The sequence below is a fragment of the Mesoplodon bidens genome (assembly GCF_964165515.1).
Source record: "Mesoplodon bidens genome assembly, chromosome: 1".
Lineage (NCBI taxonomy): Eukaryota > Metazoa > Chordata > Mammalia > Artiodactyla > Ziphiidae > Mesoplodon > Mesoplodon bidens.
The window spans coordinates 105,836,200-105,856,751 of NC_138176.1; the positions used below are offsets into that span (position 1 = coordinate 105,836,200).

Sequence of the window (20,552 nt, forward strand, 5' to 3'; positions counted from 1 at the left end):
AAAAACTTTAAACACAGCTAGAGGAAGAGGACATATTACTTTGAAAAGAGTGTACATCAACAGCTGTCTTCTCAAAAGCAATGGAAGCCAGAAGGCAATGAAATGATATATATTTAAAGTGCCGAAAGCGGGACTTCCCTGGTGGTCCAGTGGTTGGGACTCCGCACTCCCAATGCAGGGGACCCAGGTTCGATCCCTGGTCAGAGAACTAAGTCCTGCATGCATGCCGCAACTAAAAGATCCTGCACACCACAACTAAAGATCCCTCATGTCGCAACTAAAGATCCCCTATGCCACAACTAAGAAAAAGATCCCACATGCCTCAACAAAGATCCCACATGTGGCACCGAGGATCCCTCGTGCCACAACCCGGCGCAGCCAAAATAAATAAGTAAATATTAAAAAAATAATAAAGTGCTGAAAGAAAATAGCTGCCAGTCAGGATTTTACAACCAGGAAAAATATCCTTCAAAAATGCAGGTGATACAGTGGGTTATTCAGAAACACAAAGCTGAAGAAATTTGTTATGAGCAGATTGCACATAAAGAAAAACGAATTGGAATTCTTCCTGCAAAGGAAAAAAATCTCAGATGGGAATGTGGAAGCACAGGAGAGACTTAAGACCCTGATGTGAATGAACATAAATGAATCTGGGCTGTACAAAACAATAATTGTCTTGTGGAGTTTAAATTATATACATCATAGTTTAACATTTGAAAATCAGTTTTTCTGTATTTTTTAAAAAGGAAGAAAAACCAAACCATTTTGAAAGTTACAGAATAATAATTTGAAAGATTAATGCCTATTTTATGATGAAAACATCTCTTAGCAAATTAGAAATAGAAGGGAATTTCCTTAATCTGATAAGAGATACACACATATGCACACACATATGAAGTTGGACCCTTACCTAACACCATATAAATATGAATTAACTCAAAATTAATCAAGGACCTAAATGTAACAGGTAAAACTACAAAACTCTTAGAAGAAAACATAGGACAAAAGCTTCATGAGATTGCATTTTGGCAGTGATTTCTTGGATGTAACACCAAAAGCACAGGTAACAGAAGAAAAAAATAGACAAATTGAACTTTGAAAATTTCAAAATTTTTCCATCAGAAAACACTACAATAGAGTGAAAAGGCAACCCATAGAATGGGAGAAAATATCTGCGTATCATATATCTGGTAAGGGGTTAGTATCTAGACTATACAGAGAACTCCTAAAACTCAACAACAAAAAGCTTAACAACCTGATGCAAATGGGCAAAAGACTTGAATAGACATTTCTCCAGAGAAGATATATGAATGGCCAACAGCACGTGAAAAGTTCCTCAACATCACGATTGTCAGGGAAACGCAAATCAAAACCACAGTGAGACACCACCTCACACCCATGAGGAAGGCTACTATCAAAGAAATAGAGAACAAGTGCTGGGGAGGATATGGAGAAATTGGAACTCTTGTGCACTGTTGGTGGGAATGTAAAATGGTGCAGCTGCTGTGGAGGTTCCTCAAAAAATTAAAATAGAACTACCATATGATCCAGCAGTTCCTCTTCTGGGTTTATACCAAAAAGAATTGAAAGAAGCATCTTGAAGAGGTATTTGTACACTCGTATTCATAGCAGCATCGTTCACAATAGTTAAGACATGGAAGCTGCTATTGACGGCTGGATGGGTAAGCAAAACATGGTCCAGCCATACACGGGGATATTATTCAGCCTTAAAAAGGAAGGAAATCCTGACGCATGCTGCAATGTGGATGAACTTTGTGGACATGCTAAATGAAATAAGCCAGTCACAAAAAGACAGATAATGTATGATTCCAATTACATGAGGTCCCTGGAGTCCTCAAAATCATAGAGACAAAAAACATAACTGTGGTTGCCAGGGGCTGGAGGAGAGGAGAACAAGGAGTTATTGTTTCATGAGGACAGAGTTTTAGTTTTACAAGATGAAATTGTTACAGGGATGGATGGTGGTGACAGCTGCACAACCGTATGAATGTACTTAGTACCACTGAACTGTCACTTAAAATGGTTAAGATGGTAAATTTTATGTTATAAGTATTTTATCACAATAAAAAAATTTAAATATCATCTACAATGGTGTCAATAAATATTAATTAGCATAAATCTGAGATGTCTAAGACCTCTACTGAAAGTTACAAAATGTTTTTGATACAAAATTTTAAAGACCTAAATAAATAGCTATTCCATATTCAGGGAGTGGAAAACTTAATATTGAGAAGATATCAGTGATTCTTAAATTAATCTATGAATTCAATGCAACCTCAATCAAAATGCCAGGAGGTTTTTTCTTTTGCAGAAATTGACAAACTAATTCTAAAATTCCTATAGAAAGGCAAGGGGCCTAGAATAGCCAAGAAGAAAAAGATTGCTGGAGAAAAAGGACAAAGAAGAAGAATATTATTTATCTGTTCTGCTCTTGATGGTTTTTGGGTAGTTTCCAGACGGTGCTGGTGTGACCAAGCTTGTGAACGTATGTGTGCATTTCTGCTGGGTGTGCTTCATTAAAAAAATGAGCAGAGTTGGAGACACTTCCTGCCATATAGCTGTTGTCGTACTGGCAGAGATGTAGTGCACGGGGCGTTCAACGGAACAGAGGGTCTGGAGCGACCAACACATGATTCATGACAGAGGTGACAGAGCAGAACAGTGGAGAATGGTTGGCTTTTTCCAGTGAATGGCTGAATCAGTAAATATCCATATGAGGAAAAAGATCCTTAATACACTCATATGAAAACATCAATTCTAGGTAGACTGCAGATACAAACGTGAAAAGTAAAAGAACGTTTTCAGAGGGAAAAATCGAGTACATCTTTGTGATCTTGGAGTAGGCAAAGATTTCAACAGGGCACAAAAGCACTAATCACAGAATAAAATGACATTTTGAACTTTACTGAAATTTAAAACTTCAGTTTGTCAAAAGACACCTTTGAGAGAGTGAAAAATCCACAGAGTTGGACACAACATCCAATAAAGAACTCAAATCCACAATACATAAAGAACTCCTGTCAGTCGGTAAGAAACAGACAGTTAACCCAATAAAAAATGGGCGAAAGTCCTGAACAGGCACTTCAGAGAGGCTGTCTATGGGTCCATCAGCGTATAAATGGGTGCACAACCTCCTGAGTGAGCAGGCTAAAGCAGTTAAACCACAACGAGATACCACTGCACACTCACCAGAGACGATGAAGTGGAAAAGTCCAAGTGCCCATGAGGGTGTGGGGCATGCAAAACTGTCAGCAGACCCTGTGGGCTGTCGGCGGGAACACACCCCTCACCAGCACTCAGCATGCGTGCTTGCAGAAACACACCCCATGCTCCCCAGGACAGGGGCTCAAAGATGTGGGTCCCTGGCAGCCAGGGCCCCTCCAGGGTGGAACAGCTTCAGAGGTGAACTGTGATGCGTTTCCACCAGGAGACGGAATAGATCTACAACGACTGTGAATCTCACCAGAGAGGGTTGTCAGAGCTGGCAAAGGGAAACAGAATATGCGATTAAGGGGAGTTCTCTGGTGGTCCAGTGGTTAGGACTCTGGACTTCGGCTGCCAAGGGTGCAAGTTCAGTCCCTGGTCAGGGAACTAAGATCCCACAAGCTGAGCAGCCAAAAAAAAAAAAAAAAAAAAAAAGCATAGGAAAAATAAAATGTAATTGCACATAAAGGTTAAAAAAAAAAGTGTGCAATTAAATTTAGATTTCAGATAAACGACAATATAGTGTAAATATGTCCCCAGTGGGGGCCATTTGGGACATACTTACTCTAAAAAGTATTTGCTGTTTATCTAAAATTCCAGTCTAACTGGGTGTCCTGTGTTTCATCTGGCATCTCTGCACAAACATAGCACTGGCAGACATGCCTGCCACGGAGGAGTGCAGACCGCAGATTGTCATCTATCTAGAGAAGGAGGACAGGGGAGACCACCACTGTGGTGACCAGGAAGGCACGTGGGGGGCGCCTGGGAGCCCAGGTAGCGCTGTATTTCTTGATCTGGGTGCTGTTTGCAGGGTGTGTTCAGTGTATGAAGATCCACAGCTGAGCAGTTCTGAGAAGTGCACCTTTCCATGTGTTTCCCCGACTGCACTGGGATGTTGAACCAGGCGCTGAGACCTCGGGCCTGAGCTATTCCCAGTGGAGAGCAGCATATACACCGGCCTGTGGGACCCGCTTTGGGCTCATCCCCGTCATTGTCATTAGAGTGACTCCACCTTGGATGTCGGTTCAATGCCGCTTCCCCCAGGGAAGGCACCCTGCTGTGCCCTCCTTCTGCTGGGCTCCTCCCTTTGCTGCTGTTGTCATCATTGGACTTCAGTCTTCCCTCATAAATATTTGTTTATTTAATCTGTCTCTTCCTAGGGAACCTGCACAGCAGGGACCATGCCAGTCTTCCTGTGTGTCACCCAGGGCCTGGCACATAGGCAGTGCTCAGTAATATTTGTTGAAGCAAAGGATGAAAATCTATATATAAACCAATATATATACTTTCACTCCTGAAAATTCTTATTAATTGATTTAATAATTTATAATTTTATTAATACAATTAATTTTGTTTTATTTATTAACATTATTATCACGAAGAATCAGGGCTTTCTTGTTTTCAGCAAGAGAGTTCAGAGTCTCATTTTTAAGGCAGAGCACATTCTAGAACCACAGTCAGCCACCCACATGCCTGTTGTCCTGACCCGCGGCACGGCACGGGGTATCCCTGGAGACGCACCTCTTTTGGTGGAGGAAGCGACATGGTGGGATGTTAATTGCAGGCTGTGGACACCGTGTTGCTCTTCTGCTGGTGCCGAGCGTACTCGGCCTGGGGGCTGGTGTGGCCTCTGGGACCCACACTCTTCTGTCTTGACCCTTGTAGGGATTTGCTGCGGACCCTGACCGAGGAGGAGCTTCACACGCTGGAACGGAACCTCTGTATTTCCCAAGATGTGGAGTTCCCCATCCGGGCGGACACCCCGGTGCCCCCTGCCCTGGAGCCCGCTCCGGCCGAGCCCAGGCACGCGGAGGCGGAGCTGGCGTGCTCCGTGCAGAACGACGACCAGGAGCTGGAGCAGCTCAGCCGCATGGTGCACAGGGCTGGGGACGCGATGTCCTCCCTCCTGTCCCCGCCCAATGCCTGCCAGTCCCCCGCTCACGGGCCGGGCGCCGAGGGCGGTCCCCTCGGGCAGGCATCCCCGGGCTGCCCACGGCTGCCGCCGGGCAGCGACGAGGAGGAGGGGAGGGTGTTCTTCATGGAGGATGTGGACGGGGCGGCAGCGCCCCCGGGCGGCCGGTCTGGGCGGGCGGGCGACCCCCAGGAGAGAGGGCGGGGCGGGGAGAGCCGAGGGGCGGGGGTCGGAGCAGCCGCCGCAGCCGAGCTGGAGGACTTGAGCAACAGCAGCACCGAGCAGGGCGACCAGACGCGGGCAGTGGGCCCCGGCTCCTGCAGCTGCCCGGACTCCCAGCCACAGCTGGATGGCTGGGAGGCGAGTGCGGAGGACGCCCAGACGGCCGAGCTGATCGCCCACCGGACGGGGGGCATGAAGCTCTCGGCCACGGTCATTTTCAACCCCAAGTCGTCCACCTCCCTGGACTCTGCCCTCGCCAACCCAGAAGTCCCCGGAAACGGCGTCTCCCCAGGGGAGCCGGTGGCCGAGGGGAAGGAGGGCGGCCCCCACAAACTCAGCGCCACGGCTGCCAACAGCCTCCTGAACTCCTGCGTGTGCTGCAGGGGCTGCGCGGGCAGCAGGGAGGACGCGGCGGAGAGCCTGCGGGGCAAGTGCGGCTCGGGGAACGTCATCCGCTCCTCTTACGTGGGCTCCACCAAGGCCTGCGCCAAGGGCTCGGCCGCGGGACTGCTGGAGGCCCGGCCTGGCCCGGAGGCCTTGCCCACGGCACTGGGCGCCCCGGACCCCCGGCCCTCGGAAGACGCCGCTGGCGGGCAGGAGCCCAAAGCCCCCACTTACGACAAGTGCCTGGCACACACCTCAGGGCCCCAGGTGGACGCGGCAGACGGGCTGCCTGGAGGGGGCGGCGGAGCGAGTGAGCAAAAGGAGGCTGAGGCCGGGCAGCCTTCGGAGGAGGCCGGGGAGGAGCCCCAGCACCTGCCGGGCTCCAGGTAAGAGCCGCTCTGGCCCCTGGACTCACCTCTAGTCGGTTTAGCTGCTGGTCAGGCCCTCCTGGACCCAGTTGCCACATCCAACCAAGAAGCGTCCCCTGTAGCCCCGACCGCCTTGTTTCTGGCGTGACGGGCACCTTCAGGTGAGTGGGCGCAGCGCCAGGCCCTCGGTTCGCCACTTCTCACTGCTGTGGTGTGACCGGCGTGTGCGGACCGGCCGGGGCTGGGGCCCAGCACCCACCTGACCGGCGTGGCAGCTCCCGTGGGCCGCGGTTAGCCACACAGACCCTCAGCCCTGCCCCGGGGGCAGCGGTGGGATCCTGAGACCACCCTGGGGCAGATTCTCGGTCAGTGCCCCCAGGACCCTGTTCTCTCCCCCAGAGGCAGCTGAGCGGGCAGGGCGGGCTGGGCTCTGTGACACCCTGGCTCCTACACATCTGGCTCACGGCAGCTCTTCCTCCACTGCCCCACACCCGGGGCTTATCCTGAATGAAGCAGATTCAGCCAGCACTGCCCCGGCACCCACCACATGCCCCCGGCCCCCATCCTGGACATGGGAAAGGAGGAGCCGGGCCCAGCCTTGGGGCTTCACACGCGGCTGTTGCACTGTCCTCTCACCAGACCCTGCCTCGCAGGCTCCCATCCTGGCGTCACTGTGTGCAAAGGGAAGTGGGAGGATGGAGAGGGGAGGGGGCTCAGCCCGGAGGCTGGACAGGTCCCTGCCCGCAGCCACGGGAGCTGTGCACAGAGGGGCGGTCAGCAGGGAGGGGCCGTCTGGGTGCAGGGGCAGACGCCTTGCAGGCCTGTGCAGCCACTGCCACCTTCTTCCTGGAGCAGCGTGTGGCCAGCTCCCCCAGCAATGGGCAGGGGCTGGCCGGGAGCCCGTGGGGTTCAGGGCCGCTCTTCTCGAGCTGAACTCCGAGGCTCCACCGCAGCCTTTTCTGTGTGGGTTCTGTAGGCACTCCCCAGCCTTTCGCAGCCACGAATCTACTTTCTGGCTCCGTGAATTTGCCTATTCTGGACATTTCATATAAGTAGAATCACTCATTATGTGACTTTTTGTGTCTGGCTTCTTTTGCTGAGCATCGTGTTTTCAAGGTTCACCCACCTTCATGCAGGTGTCAGGACTTTCTTTCTATGGTGAATAATATTCCACTGTACGGATAGACCACATTTTGTTCATGTGTCGATGGGCGGGTGTGTTGTTTCCACTTTTTGGTTATCATTGAGTAGTGCTGCTGTGAACACCTATGCACAAGTTTCTGTGTGGTTGTGAGTTTTCAGTTCCTTGGGTGTCTCTCTAGGAGAGAATTAGTGCTTCACATGGTGCCCCTATGTTCTGAGGAGCTGTCGCCGGCAGTTTTCATCCCCGGTTGTGTGCAAGGCTCCTGTTTCTCCACGTCCTCACCAATACTTGTCATCATCTAAGATTATTTTTAACAGTTCTTTGGACCTTCGGGCATATCCCACTAGAATATACAGCTGAGTGACTGCTTTCAACTCACTTGAAATCATTCTGTTTCTGAGGTCATGCCCAAGTTTTACCCACAGCAGGTTAAATTGTTCCATTTAGCATGAGCTGTATAGAGATTGCCATTTGCATTTAATTTAATTTTATGATTATGTGAAAAATTTGCATGGTTCCTGGCCAAATCTACAAAATAAGATATTCCCAGAGAAATCTGTCTTTCTACCTTATTCTACTCCTCTGCTAAAGTTACAGTTTTCCAATTTTTTATAATTTATCCTTCAATTTAAAAAGTAGAAGCAAGGATGTACACACACACACACACACACGGACACTAAAAAGTAGAAGCAAGGATGTACACACACGGAAACACACACAGGCACACACACGGACAGACGGGCACACACAGGCACACACACACATGGACACACACACGGGCACATGTTTTCCGCTCCCATTCTTTGGCAGAGGACCTCATCCTTCTCTGCCTTGCTTTCCTGACCTTCTAGCCTGAAGGCCTGTGGCCTGTCCATGACAGTTTCTAGAGATGTCTCCACTGTCAATTTCAGCCACGTGGGACTGCACTGTGTGGCTGGACCACCATGCAGTCAGGCCCTGCCACCTGCCTTGTGGCTGTTTCCAGTCTTGCTCTTACAGACGTTGCTGCGATGAGCAGCTATTTTTTTTTTAATTAATTTATTTATTTGGCTACGTTGGGCCTTAGTTGCGGGACGCGGCATCTTCCTTGCAGCACGCGGGATCTTTCATTGCGGCGAGTGGGCTTCTCTCTAGTTGTGGCACGTGGGTCCAGAGTGTGCAGGCTCAGTAGTTGCAGCACGCAGGCTTAGTTGCCCCATGGCGTGTGGGATCTTAGCTCCCTGACCAGGGATCAAACCTGCGCCCCCTGCATTTGAAGGTGGATTCTTAACCACTGGGCCACCAGGGAAGTCCCAATAAGCAGCTCTTTTTGATGAGGCCATTTTTTAGGTGCAAGACCAACAGCATAATGTCCAGTGGAATGAATTATTGTCCACAACCTAAGGAGCGGCTTCCTCCCTCAGGGCCTCCAACTCAGTGGCCCAGAGTTGATTGGTAAGTGGATCATTTTCCTACAAGGCTGATATGAAACCATCACAAATTCTTTGACCAGATACTTTGACTTTTCAGCTTTTGACCTGCCCCCCTTTTCTTGCTCTGTGTCCAGGTGACAGCCAGTGGACACTTACTCTGTCTGGAACCCCCTCCTGCTTTCCTGACGTGTCCCGCCATGGACACTGTTCATTCACGTCAGGCCGGCAGCTTCCCAGGCCTCCTCTGGCTTAGCACAAATACAGAAGCTGAGCTGAGAAAAGGAAACAGCCTCCGTGGAGGCCTCGGGAGACGCTCCCATCTCCCAGGGAAGCATTTCCAGAAGGTGCAGAGGGTCTGAGGGTGGCCAGGGGATCAGGGCAGCCAGGCCTTTGGGCCAGGACCGTGGACAGCGGCGCCCGGGGCCCAGCACTGCGCCAGGAGCAGCTGAGAATCAGGTCAGCAGGTGGCGCCCATGCCCTCCGCGGGCAGCGCAGACGTGGGGAGCATCATCCCTTCACGTCGCACGTGGGTTCCTAGGTGGCTGAGCAGGGTGCGGGAGAGGCGGCCCAACTTTGCAGAGCGTGATCTAACACGAATGGAGGGGCGAAAGCAGCCTGTTGAAACAGACACAGAAGACCAGCCTCACACAGGCAGCAAGTTCACCAGAACTCGGACGGCGAGATCCCGGGCATCGGTTGGCACTGTTAGTATCATCTGTGCGCAGCTTCCCATGAACACAGCCAGGCTTGTGTCGGGTGCAGGTGACCCCCCGCCCCTGGCAGACGGAGAGACGGACCCCGGAGAGGCTGGCACCCGCCGTGGCTCGAAGTGCCTGGAGGGGCCGGCATCACCCTTGACCTGCCTGAGCGAGAGCCCGTCTGTCTGGTGACGTGCTTGGTCATCACTTGGCCGTGACGAGCCGACATCCTGAGCTGACCATGAGGCCTGCCTGTCCAGCAGGTCCCCCTGTGGCCCCTGTCATGCGCGGGAGGAGGAGTGACCGCACGTGTGGCCCCATGCGTGAGTCAGACGGTGCAGCCTCAGACCTCTGTGCCACCTTTGAGTCGGGTGCCATGAAAGGGACGCACCAAGCCGCAACCACGAGTCTGCTTTTGGAGCCACGTTCCCCGGGGATGCCTGGAGTGTCACCTCCCACTCAAGCAGCACACAGCCTCTGGGTGGAAGGACGGGGCTGCTGGGGTACGGCGCAGGCCGGAGGTGGGTCCTGGAGCAAGGGCCCGGGCGGGAAGAGCCCCGAACGTTCCCCCAGGCCCGGCCTTCAGCCCGCTGTACGCAGGCCGGTTCCAGCCGTGCTGTTGCCCGAGGTGGGGGACGTCGCCCCAGCACAGTCCTGGGCAGAATGTTTCAGAACCAAGTGTCCTTCAGATTTTTTCTTTCTTACCTTTTCAGTGCTTGAAGATTAACCTTTTTGGGGGAAAACTTAGCATTTTTAAAAGCTTCCTGTTTTTTGCCTAGACTCACCTCATCATCCAAAACTGTCCACACTCTTGAGGCTGGCTGGAGAGCTCACTTGTCTAGAAGACGGAAACTCTCCCCCTCTTGGGTCTGTTTGGTCCTTTCTGTGGACATTTTACTAAAGTGTGTTTCCAACCTTCTTGAAAAAAATAACACTGACTCTTGCTTTTTTCTAATTATAATTGTGGTCCCCATTCATTGTAGAAACTTATGAAAACATAAAAAAGAGTAAAAGAAGGAAATAAAAACCATCCCAAATCTGATGAGCAGTTTTATTATTTTTTTCACTTTTATTTTTTTCACTGAATATTATTTAATGATCATTTATCTGCAAAATTCATTAAAACACAGTATTCGTAGGACTTAACGCTAACTTGCTGTACGTTTTCCCATTTCCGTATTTTGTCGATTAGCCTTGTGGTCCCTCTCCTTACGGTTTTGTGTCTGTCTCTGGGAATCCACCCTTAGGAGTAGAGTCGCCCCAGCGAAGGCATGACCCTTGCCGTCACACTCCCTTCCTCAGCAGTAACCACCCCCCCCACCCCCACCCCCACCCCACCCCCAACCCCACCCCCAGCCTGGGCAGCACTGGCTGCACTGACTCATCTGGGAAGCAAAGTGGAGTTCGGCTGCTCTGCTTTGTGTTTCTCTGGTGATCGGTGTCCCTGGGCATTTCCTCCTGATTCTTCTGCAAATCGACTCTGCCTGTCTTTTGCCTGTTTTTCAGTTGGGTTTTTGTGTCTTTCTTGCTGACTTCCTTCTGCCTGGTGTCTTTGTTGCAGGTAGCTTTCCCCAATTTGTTATTTGCCCTTTGGTCTTATTTGTTGACGTCTTCTGATTTACAGATGTCTTCAGTTATGTTTTGTGTAATTAAATTCATGAGCATTCTAGAGACTCGGGTCCTCTGCCTCTCGTTTCCTCCAGTCGGTCTGCGGTGCCGTTCCTCCCACCCCAAGGCCAGGGGACATTCCCCTCACTGCCTCCTGGTGTCCCAGGGTCTCCTTCTTTGCCATTAACCCTGCTCTGCCCTGGTGCATAGTGAGAGGCCCAGGCCGGCTTGCCTTCTGAGGCTGTCTCCGCCCACTGGAGGGGGCCGGGGCCGGGGCCGGGGGGGCTGGGGCCGACGGCCGTCGTGACGCATGGGCAGGCCTGCCCCGGGCCCTGGCTCAGGGATCAGGAACCGTCACCACTTGTGCCAGAGGCGGGCTTGTCCTGCTCTGTGTTACTCAGTTCCACGGCTGGCCGTGCCTTTGCCTCCCCACTTGGTGGGCCTCCCTGGTTGTCGTTTTGGTTAGAATGATAGGAACCTGGAAGGGTACGGGCCTCTGAGCTTCTGCCCTTAAACTGGTGACCTGTGCCCGACCACGTGCTCCTTCCTTGCTGAGCGTGGTGGTAATGGCAAAGGGGGGACCTTGGGGACATCTCCTTGAGGGGACTTTCCGACGTGCGGTGCTTCCTCGCCTGCCTGGGGGGTGGCACTGGAGCATGTGTTCCTGCCACGCGAATGCAGTGGGAGGGGGTCCAGGGGAGGAAGGGCGCCCGTGGGCTGGCGGCCACTTGAGGAGGAGCCAAGGGGCCTCTTGCTAGCGCGTGCCTCCGTTCCTTGTGGCTCCTCCACGTCTCCCCCACCCTGGCCCTTACTCACCACTGCTGTTCGGGGCTGGTCCTTGCCTCAGCCTTTGCCGCTACCAGTCCTGAGCCGCCTCCCTGCCCCATCACCGGTCTCACTGCTTCCTGGCCTCACCTCCACCTTCTCACTCCCCACGCGTGGGGTGGCAGCTGGACAGGGTGGTCGCAGACGTTGCAGTGTTGCTTAGTCCTGGGCCGACAGCTCTGTGCTTCACTGACTTTGCTCTTTGCCCGCCTGGCTTCGACTCCAGTGGATGGCCCCGCCTTCCTGCTAGCCGCGGCGCTCCGGTGCTTCCACCCAGGCTCCACTGCCCTTTGCCGGGGTGGGGACCCCAGGGACCTGGGGATACCCTGGGTCCAGCCCTGAGCAGCTGGGGCTACAGAGAGGAGGCCACATCCTCTGTTCCTTGGAGCAGGACTCTGGCCCCCCGAGGCCACTGACTGCTTCCCTGTATGGAGGGGGCTGCTGGAGATCCTCCTGGGCCCCTCCAGGCTGCACCACGAGTGCCCGTGGACCTCAGCCTGGCCTTTCTGCCCAGCGGGGGGAGGCCGGATGCACTGGCACTGCTGAGCTTCCTCGAGCAGCATGTGGTGAACGAGTCTCTGTCACTGGGAAACCTTCCCAGAGGCCCAGGACTGCACTTCTGACCTGCTCTGTCCACACTTCACTGAATCCACTTTCCCTCCAGCAGATGGAGTCAGGGGCCGGTCAGCCCCTGCCCTGTCCCAGGGCCACTGCTGTCCACCAGCCTCCATGACCTGGAAGGATGTGCATCCTTTTCCAGTGTATGATCAACACCCACAACCTCTGGTGCTGGCCGTCAGGACTGTGTGGGGTGTCCTGGGGTGTGCGTCCTGAGCTGGCACCCCCAAGGGTAAGGGGGTGTGAACCAAGACATGGGAGTGACAGGGACAGGGCACTGCCTGGACTGACTGACTGCTCAGTGAGCCAAGACTCAGGAGCCGCTGGCGGGCCCCGCCTGCCCCGTTGCTGGGGGCTGCTGGGGGCTCCGCAGGGGACCACCTCCGGGATTCGGTGACAGGGTGGGGCTGGATCTAACCCTAGCCCCTTCCTGGTGGCTGTGTGGCCCTGGGCACCAGCTCCTGCCCCACCCCCGCCCCCACCCAGTGCCCAGTTCCCTCCGCATCGGGGTGGACACATCGTGGCTGTGTCACCAGAGCCTCTCTGGGGCCAGGCAGTGGGCGCAAGCCGTTGTCCCCGTGACAGTGTCCTGGCTGCCACACGGAGCCCCGGGGTCTCCCACCCACGTCCTGCCCCAGGAAGGAAAAACGAGAATGATTGAGCGGTTTAAAAATAGAGGAGAGGGCTTCCCTGGTGGCGCAGTGGTTGAGAATCCGCCTGCCGATGCAGGGGACATGGGTTCGTGCCCCGGTCTGGGAAGATCCCACGTGCCGCGGAGCGGCTAGGCCTGTGAGCCATGGCCACTGAGCCTGTGCGTCCGGAGCCTGTGCTCCGCAACGGGAGAGGCCACAACAGTGAGAGGCCCGTGTACCGCAAAAAAAAAAAAAGAGGAGAACTTGGAATTAATGAGACGCTTGAAAAACAGATTAGGCCTAATGACTGTCATCAGATCAACCGTTCATGAGTGACGGGGCTCCCGCGGGGTGAGAGAGAAGCCAGGCTGAGTACCGGCTTGGGGTCAGAGGGCAGGGCTGGGTCTGGGGGTCCTGGGAGGGGTGCTGCCCTCCTCCTAGATGGGCCTCCCCAGTGTCCGGAGTCTTTCTAACTAAGTCACAGCTGGGTGTTGAGCTGCTGTGTTCTGGGCCGGGAGGACGGCTTGGCCGGGGCAGTGGCCATTGTTTTGGGCAGGGGGGCAGGTGCAGGGGCGCTGAGCCCAGCACCCAGGACAGCTCCTGGCCCGGCTCTCCCCCAGCGTACCCACCCCACCTCGTGATCCCACCCAGTGCCCGTCTTCAAGGCCCCTGGTCCCGGAGAAGATAAACTTGACTCCTGAGACGCAGAGTGCCGGCTGGGTGCAGGGCGGCTCCTTCAGCGAGCACCTGCCCTGGCAGTGACTTCACTGAGACCTGAATAGAGGGGCCGAGGGGCCCACGTGCCAGAAAGAGCAGAGGGGGCAAGAGGAGGTAGGGGTGGGGAACCCCAGAGAGCTTTGGAGGGCAGCAGGGCAGGTGATGTTTTTCTGGGAGGAAGGCCCAGCAACCGAGGCGGTAGCACGTAAGCACAGTGAGAACACAGTCTGGTATTTTAAAGTTGTTTTAAACAGCTTTATGGAAGTATAATTGTCATACGATAAACTGCAGCATATGAGTTCCAGTTCCTCCACAACCTCGCCAGCCCTCAACGTGGTCAGGCTTCTTACCTTTAGCTGTTCCAGTGGTGTGAGTAGTGTCTCATTGCAGTTTTAATGTGCATTTCCTTAAGGACTCATGACACTGAGCACCTTTTCATGTGTTCACCTGCCATCGGCCTATACTCTTCAGTGAAGTGTCTATTCAGATCTTTTGCTGTTTCTTTTCATTGTGTTGTGTCCTTATTGAGTTTTGAGAGTTCTTTATTTATACTGTATACAAGTTCTTTATCAGATATATTATTTGCAGATCGTTTCTCCCAGTCTATGGCTTGTTTTTTCATTCTAAGAGTATCTTTTGAAGAGGAAAATTTCTTAATTTTGAGGAAGTCCAATGTATCCATTTTTCTTTCATGGATTGTGATTTTGAAGTCATATCTAAGGGTTATTTTCATAACCTAAAGTCACAAAGGTTTTTCTTGTTTCTTTTAAAAGTTTTATACTTTTAGGTCTATGATCCATTATGAGTTAATTTTGTATATGGTATGAGGTATGGATCAAAGTTTTATTTTGTTTTTGCATAAGGATAGCCAATTATTCCAGTATCATTTGTTGAAGACTACCCTTTCTCCACTGAATTGCCTTTGCACCTTTGTCAAAAATCAGTTGACCAGGGGGCTTCCCTGGTGGCGCAGTGGTTGAGAGTCCGCCTGCCGATGCAGGGGACGCGGGTTCGTGCCCCGGTCTGGGAGGATCCCACATGCCGCAGAGCGGCTGGGCCCGTGAGCCATGGCTGCTGAGCCTGCGGGTCCGGAGCCTGTGCTCCGCAGGGGGAGGGGCCACAACAGTGAGAGGCCCGCCTACCGCGGGAAAAAAAAAAAAAAAAAAAAAAAAAATCAGTTGACCATATATTTCTGTATTTTCTAGTCTGTTCAATTGATCTGTTTGTCTATATTGACACCAACATCACACTGTCTTGATTATGGTAGCTTTATAAGGAGCCTTAAAGTCAGGTAATATAAATCTACAACTTAGTTCCTTTTTTTCAAAGTTGTTTTGGCTCTTCTGGGTCCTTTGTGTTTCACATGAATTTTAGAACTAGGTTGTCAATTTCTACCAAAAAACTAAAAAATAAAAAATAAAAAAGCCTGCTAGGACTTTGCTTGGAATTGTGTAATCTATAGATCAACTAGGGAAAAATTAACACTTTAGTAATACTGAATCTTCAAATTCATGAACACAGTATATTTCTCCATTTATTTAGGTCTTTAATTTCTCTCAGCAAAGTTTTATAGTTTGTGTTGTTGAGGTCTTGCACATCTTTTGCCAGATTTATCCCTAAGTATTTTATATTTTTGATGCTATTGTAAATGGTATTGCTTTATAATTTCAGTTTCCAATTGTTCATTGCTTATATAGAGATACTTGATTCTTGTATATTGATCTTATCTCCTGCAACCTTGCTAAACTCAGTTTATTAGATATGGTAGTTTTTTTTTTTTTTTTAATTTATTTATTTATTTTTGGCTGTGTTGGGTCTTCCTTTCTGTGCGAGGACTTTCTCTAGTTGCGGCGAGCGGGGGCCACTCTTCATCGCAGTGCGCAGGCCTCTCACTGTCGCGGCCTTCTCCCGTTGCGGAGCACAGGCTCCAGACGCGCAGGCTCAGTAGCTGTGGTGCACGGGCTTAGTTGCTCCGCGGCATGTGGGATCTTCCCAGACCAGGGCTCGAACCCGTGTCCCCTGCATTAGCAGGCAGACTCTCAACCACTGCGCCACCAGGGAAGCCCAGAGATATGGTAGTTTTTATGAAGATTTCATCAGAGTTTCTACACAGATGTTGTCATCTGTGAATAAAGCCAGTTTTATGTCTCCTTTCTAATTAGATGTCTTTTACTTTTTTTTCTTGCATTTTTGCACTGGGGAGGACCTCCAAGTACAACATTGAACAGAAGAGTTGACACAGGACATTTTTGCCCTGTTCCTGCTCTCAGAGGGAAAGCATTCAGTATCTACCGTTAAGTGTGATGTTGGCTGTAGGATGTTTATAGATGCCCTTTTTCAGGTTCAGGTTCTATTCCCGGTTTGCTGGACTTTTCTCAAGTACTTTTTCTGCATCTTTTGGGATTGTCGTATAGTTTTAATTTTTTAGTCTGTTAATGTGATAAATTACATTGATTGATATTTAGGTGTTACGCCATTGCATTCCTGGGATTAACCTTACTTGGTCACTAGGTATTATCCTTTTTATGTATTGTTGGCTTCAATTTGCTAAAATTTTGTTAAGGATTTTGCATCTGATTGTGAGGAATGTTAGGCAGTACTTTTCTTTTTTTTGTAAATGTCCTTTTAAGGTTTGGGTATCAGAGTAATGCTGAGATCCTCAAATGAGTTGGGAAACATTCCTGCTTATTCAATTTTCCAGAAGATTTTTTGTATCAGTGGTATTATTTCTGACTTAAATATTAGGTAGAATTCATCAGTGAAGCCATCTGGGCCTGGAGTTTTCTTTATGGAAAGGTTTTTAACTGCAATTTCAATTTCTTTACTAGATATAGGTGGTGGGTGTCAGCAGCTGCTTTGGGGCCCTGCCCAGCTCTGCTATACCCCCCACCCCCTTGAGCCCTGGCAACATTGTAGCCTCATGAGTGGACAAAGCTGGAAGAGGCAGATGTGCCAGGGACTGGTAGACACGTAGGACCTGCCAGGGCAGCTGTGGGATCCATGGAGGGGTCGCCATAGCAACACAGGAGGCCACCTGCTAGGGCTGCCACCCTCCAGTCACATGGCACCATTGCATCAGGCCCTCCCCAGCCCTGGAGGAGGAGCTGCCCCTTGTCTCACAGACCCGCCTCTGGGGGCGGGGGTGGCCAGCGGATGAGATGGACCTGGGAACCGCTGGCTCTCCCTGCCTCCGGACTCCAGGGGGACCAGCCTGAGTGGCCTTCCTCCTCTGAGCACAGCCTGTGGCCTGTGACAGGGGAAGTGGCTCTGACGGAGCCCAGGTCCACCCTGCTGGCTGAGGCCATGCCATCAGTCAGTTGCCAGGCCAGGATGGCTCAGAGAGGACAGCAGTCACCAGGCAGGGTGTCTGCTGTCTGTCCTCCCCGTCTGGGGAAGCCGCAGGTTCCCAGAACTTCCTCAGCCCTCAGGGCTCTGCAGAGTGTCCCTGGTGACGAGGGGTGGCTGCGGCTCCCTGGCTGTTCCCCACAAGTGTCGCAGGGAATGTTCCTTCTGGATCACCACAGTGATGACCAGAGACTCCAGGTGGTCACAGTGGGACATGTGCCCACAGACCAGCCGGGGGCAGACCTCGGGCACTCCTGGACTGGGCCCTGCTTGATGCCCAGCTCCTGCATGACCTTCTGGGGCTGGCCTCTTGGACCACGGTGGTGGTGGGAGCCTGTGGCCCTGAGGCCACTCCCCCACCCCCAGCCTCACAGCTGGCACCCCCGGCCCTTTGCAGAGGCTGTGATTAGCCCCACGTTACAGACCCAGGGCCACACAGCACAAGGCAGACATGCGCACCCACCGTCCCACCCCCACTGTGAGTCCTTCTCCAGAGGACCGTGGGTGGTGGTACTGTTTTCCCATTTTACAGACAAGTAAACGGTGGTTCTGGGAGGTTACATTCTCCTGCCTAGACAGCAGGGGACTGATGCCCGAAGGCCCTCAGCCTGAGCTGTCTGACCTCTCCTAACTTCCCAGCCCCACCCTGGGAGCCCTCCCCACGGCAGGGCCTCCCCTCCCTGCCACCAGCCCAGGGCCCATCGAGGGCAGGTGCACCCAGCTAGGGCCTCATGTGCCCCCACCCCCAACCCCATAGCAGGTGCTCACCTGACTTCACAGACAGGGGCCTGACCTCCTCAGAGCCAGGCCCTCTTCCAGGCTCCCGGTTGGTTTTCCTGAGCGCTGGCCCTGGGGCCAGGATGGGGGCCGGGGAGGCAGAAGCCCTTGCCCCTGGGGAGGGAGGCCAGCACTTCTCGGATGCTGTGATCAGCAGCTCTGTGGGGAAGTGGGCCCTGAGGCCAGAATCTGCGAGAAATGCCCCACCCGGGGACAGGCAGGGCTACTGGAGCGTGTGCAGTGGACAAGCACTGCGCCGGGAAGGTGGGGAGGCAGGGCGCCGTGAGGGTTCCGGTTCTGCAGGGCTCGCAGGCAGCGGAACCAGGTCGGAACTTATAGGTGGCAGGCGCCGGGTGGGGCTGCCCAAGGCTGGGGAGGCCGAGTCCTCGGGCACTATGGGCCCCATGTGCGGGGCGGCTGGGGTCTTCATGGACTTATAGACGGTAGAGTCACACCTCTTGCCAGGCCGTGCTTCCTCCCCCAGGAAGCCTTCCCTGCTGCCTGGTGACTGTCCCCAGCTGGCATAGGCACTGGTGTGATTCTGATGACACTATGCTTCTGTCTCCCCAGATGGGAGCCCTGATGGGTCTGCGCAGGGCAGGAGCCTGTGGGCTCAGACAGAGGTGGGCAGGAGACAGTCTGGAGAACACAAAGGATGCTTGTTCCCTCCAACTGGCTCATCTCACGGGACATCCGTGGTCGTGCTGCTTAACTAGAGGAAACGGGAAATGAGCTAGTTTTCAATGTCTTGTTTACATTTAGTATTTGGAACCAAACTGCAGTCTTTGCTGTTGTCCTTCAGTGATCTCCCTGGGGGCCTCAGAGGTCCTGCTGACCTTGTGGAATGGGAACAGCAGCTGTGAGGGCCCCAGGGAGGGGAGGCAGGGGGGTGGGCTGCACCCCAAGCGCCACGGGATCCCACAGTGCGGATCTGTGTGTGACGGTGCCTTGTTAAAACCCTGTGTTGTTGTTTTGGCTGTGGACTCACTGCTCTATTTCCTTAATCTCCAGTCTTGTGGGAATCCAGTGGGAAAATACTGCAGCTTCCGGAGCATTTGTCTTAGGCCAGGCACGTCCGCTTTCAACGCACTGTCCCTAGTCCTTGCCATGTGGGTGTAATTATTCCCCCCCTTTTTTTTTACATCTTTATTGGAGTATAATTGCTTTACAGTGGTATGTTAGTTTCTGCTTTATAACAAAGTGAATCAGTTATACATATACATATATCCCCATATCTCCTCCCTCTTGCGTCTCCCTCCCTCCCACCCTCCCAATCCCACCCCTCTAGGTTGTCACAAAGCACCGAGCTGATCTCCCTGTGCTATGCGGCTGCTTCCCACTATCTATCTACCTTACGTTTGGTAGTGTATATATGTCCATGCCACTCTCTCGCTTTGTCACAGCTTACCCTTCCCCCTCCCCATATCCTCAAGTCCATTCTCAAGTAGGTCTGTGTCTTTATTCCTGTCTTACCCCTAGGTTCTTCATGACATTTTTTTCCCTTAAATTCCATATATATGTGTTAGCATACGGTATTTGTCTTTCTCTTTATTCCCATTTTATAGAAGAAAATGATGAGGCCTGAAACCATCCCTCGAGGGACAGCATGTGAATGAGACCCCGGTGTGCACGAGTGCGGCACGTGGAGACCACTGCTGTTCCTGTGGTCACGGGAGCCTGAGCGTGTGTGCTCTCATGTCACACTCGTCCCCACACCCACACGTGCCCCGACGGCTGTGCAGCCCTCCACCCTTAGGGGCCTGCCCACTCTCTCTCTGTGTGCATGTCACTGTCCTGGCCCCCACCTTGTGGCCACAGGGACTGACCAGTGAGGACCAGGCTCCTTCCCTGGGCCTCCCAGGGGCCTGGTGGGGGACCCCAGTGGTGCAGGCCACTGGCTGCCCTGCCCTCCCCAGGACAGATGGCGCTGGCCCGCGGGGAGGAGATGGCTGAGGGCACAGCTCTGCTCAGTAAGTGGATGGTCCAGCCTGACAAGCTACAATGTTGTCCCATAACAACGGTCTCTCTTTAGCATGTAACACACCTGGGATTTCATTTAAAGTCCTTTTTGGGACTTCCCTGGTGATCCAGTGGTTAAGACTCCGCACTTCCATGGCAGGGGGCGCAGGTTCAATCCCTGGTCAGGGAACTAAGATCCCGCAAGCCACACAGAGTGGGCACCCCCCGCCAGAAAGAACCTTTTCACTTTTAAAACATGACAGGATTCATTTTTAAAGGAATGCACAGATAATATGCAAATAAATTATATCTTCTAAAAATATGAGCTCTAGTGCAATGTGTCTAGAAGTGGGTTTGAAAAGCACCGTAGAACCAGGTCTGGTTACAGGTAGGCGGGGCTGGAATATGTGAACTCGAGGTTGCAGCTGGTCCTCAAATGAGATGAAAGTCAGGGCTTATCTGGGCAGAATACGTACTGGGTCGCTCTTAGGGATGGTGAGCCCTTGGGGTTGTCCTTGTTAGCCCCATGGTCTCTGCTCGGAACTTTGGGGAAGATGCAGCTGTGATCTTCTGGGAGGCTGTCATCACGGTTCTGACCAGCCCCCACCCCCCTGCCAGTTCAGGGCCCACTGGCTGAGGGGAGACCCGGGCGGGGAAGGGCCGTCTCACTCCCAGAGACCCCTGAAGGTGCCCCATCCGTAAATTA

General features: G+C 52.7%; 1 protein-coding gene across 2 annotated transcripts in view; it reads left to right on the forward strand.

The window, feature by feature from the left end:
• ZFYVE28 (zinc finger FYVE-type containing 28) overlaps window positions 1–20,552 on the forward strand; it is a gene marked incomplete at both ends in the record, with an annotated part of 114,217 nt that overhangs the window by 75,444 nt on the left and 18,221 nt on the right. For both annotated transcript variants that reach the window (XM_081231001.1, XM_081231002.1), the window contains one exon: window positions 4,891–6,129. In XM_081231001.1, the coding sequence (XP_081087127.1) occupies window positions 4,891–6,129 (1,239 nt within the window). The remainder of the gene's footprint in view (window positions 1–4,890; window positions 6,130–20,552) is intronic.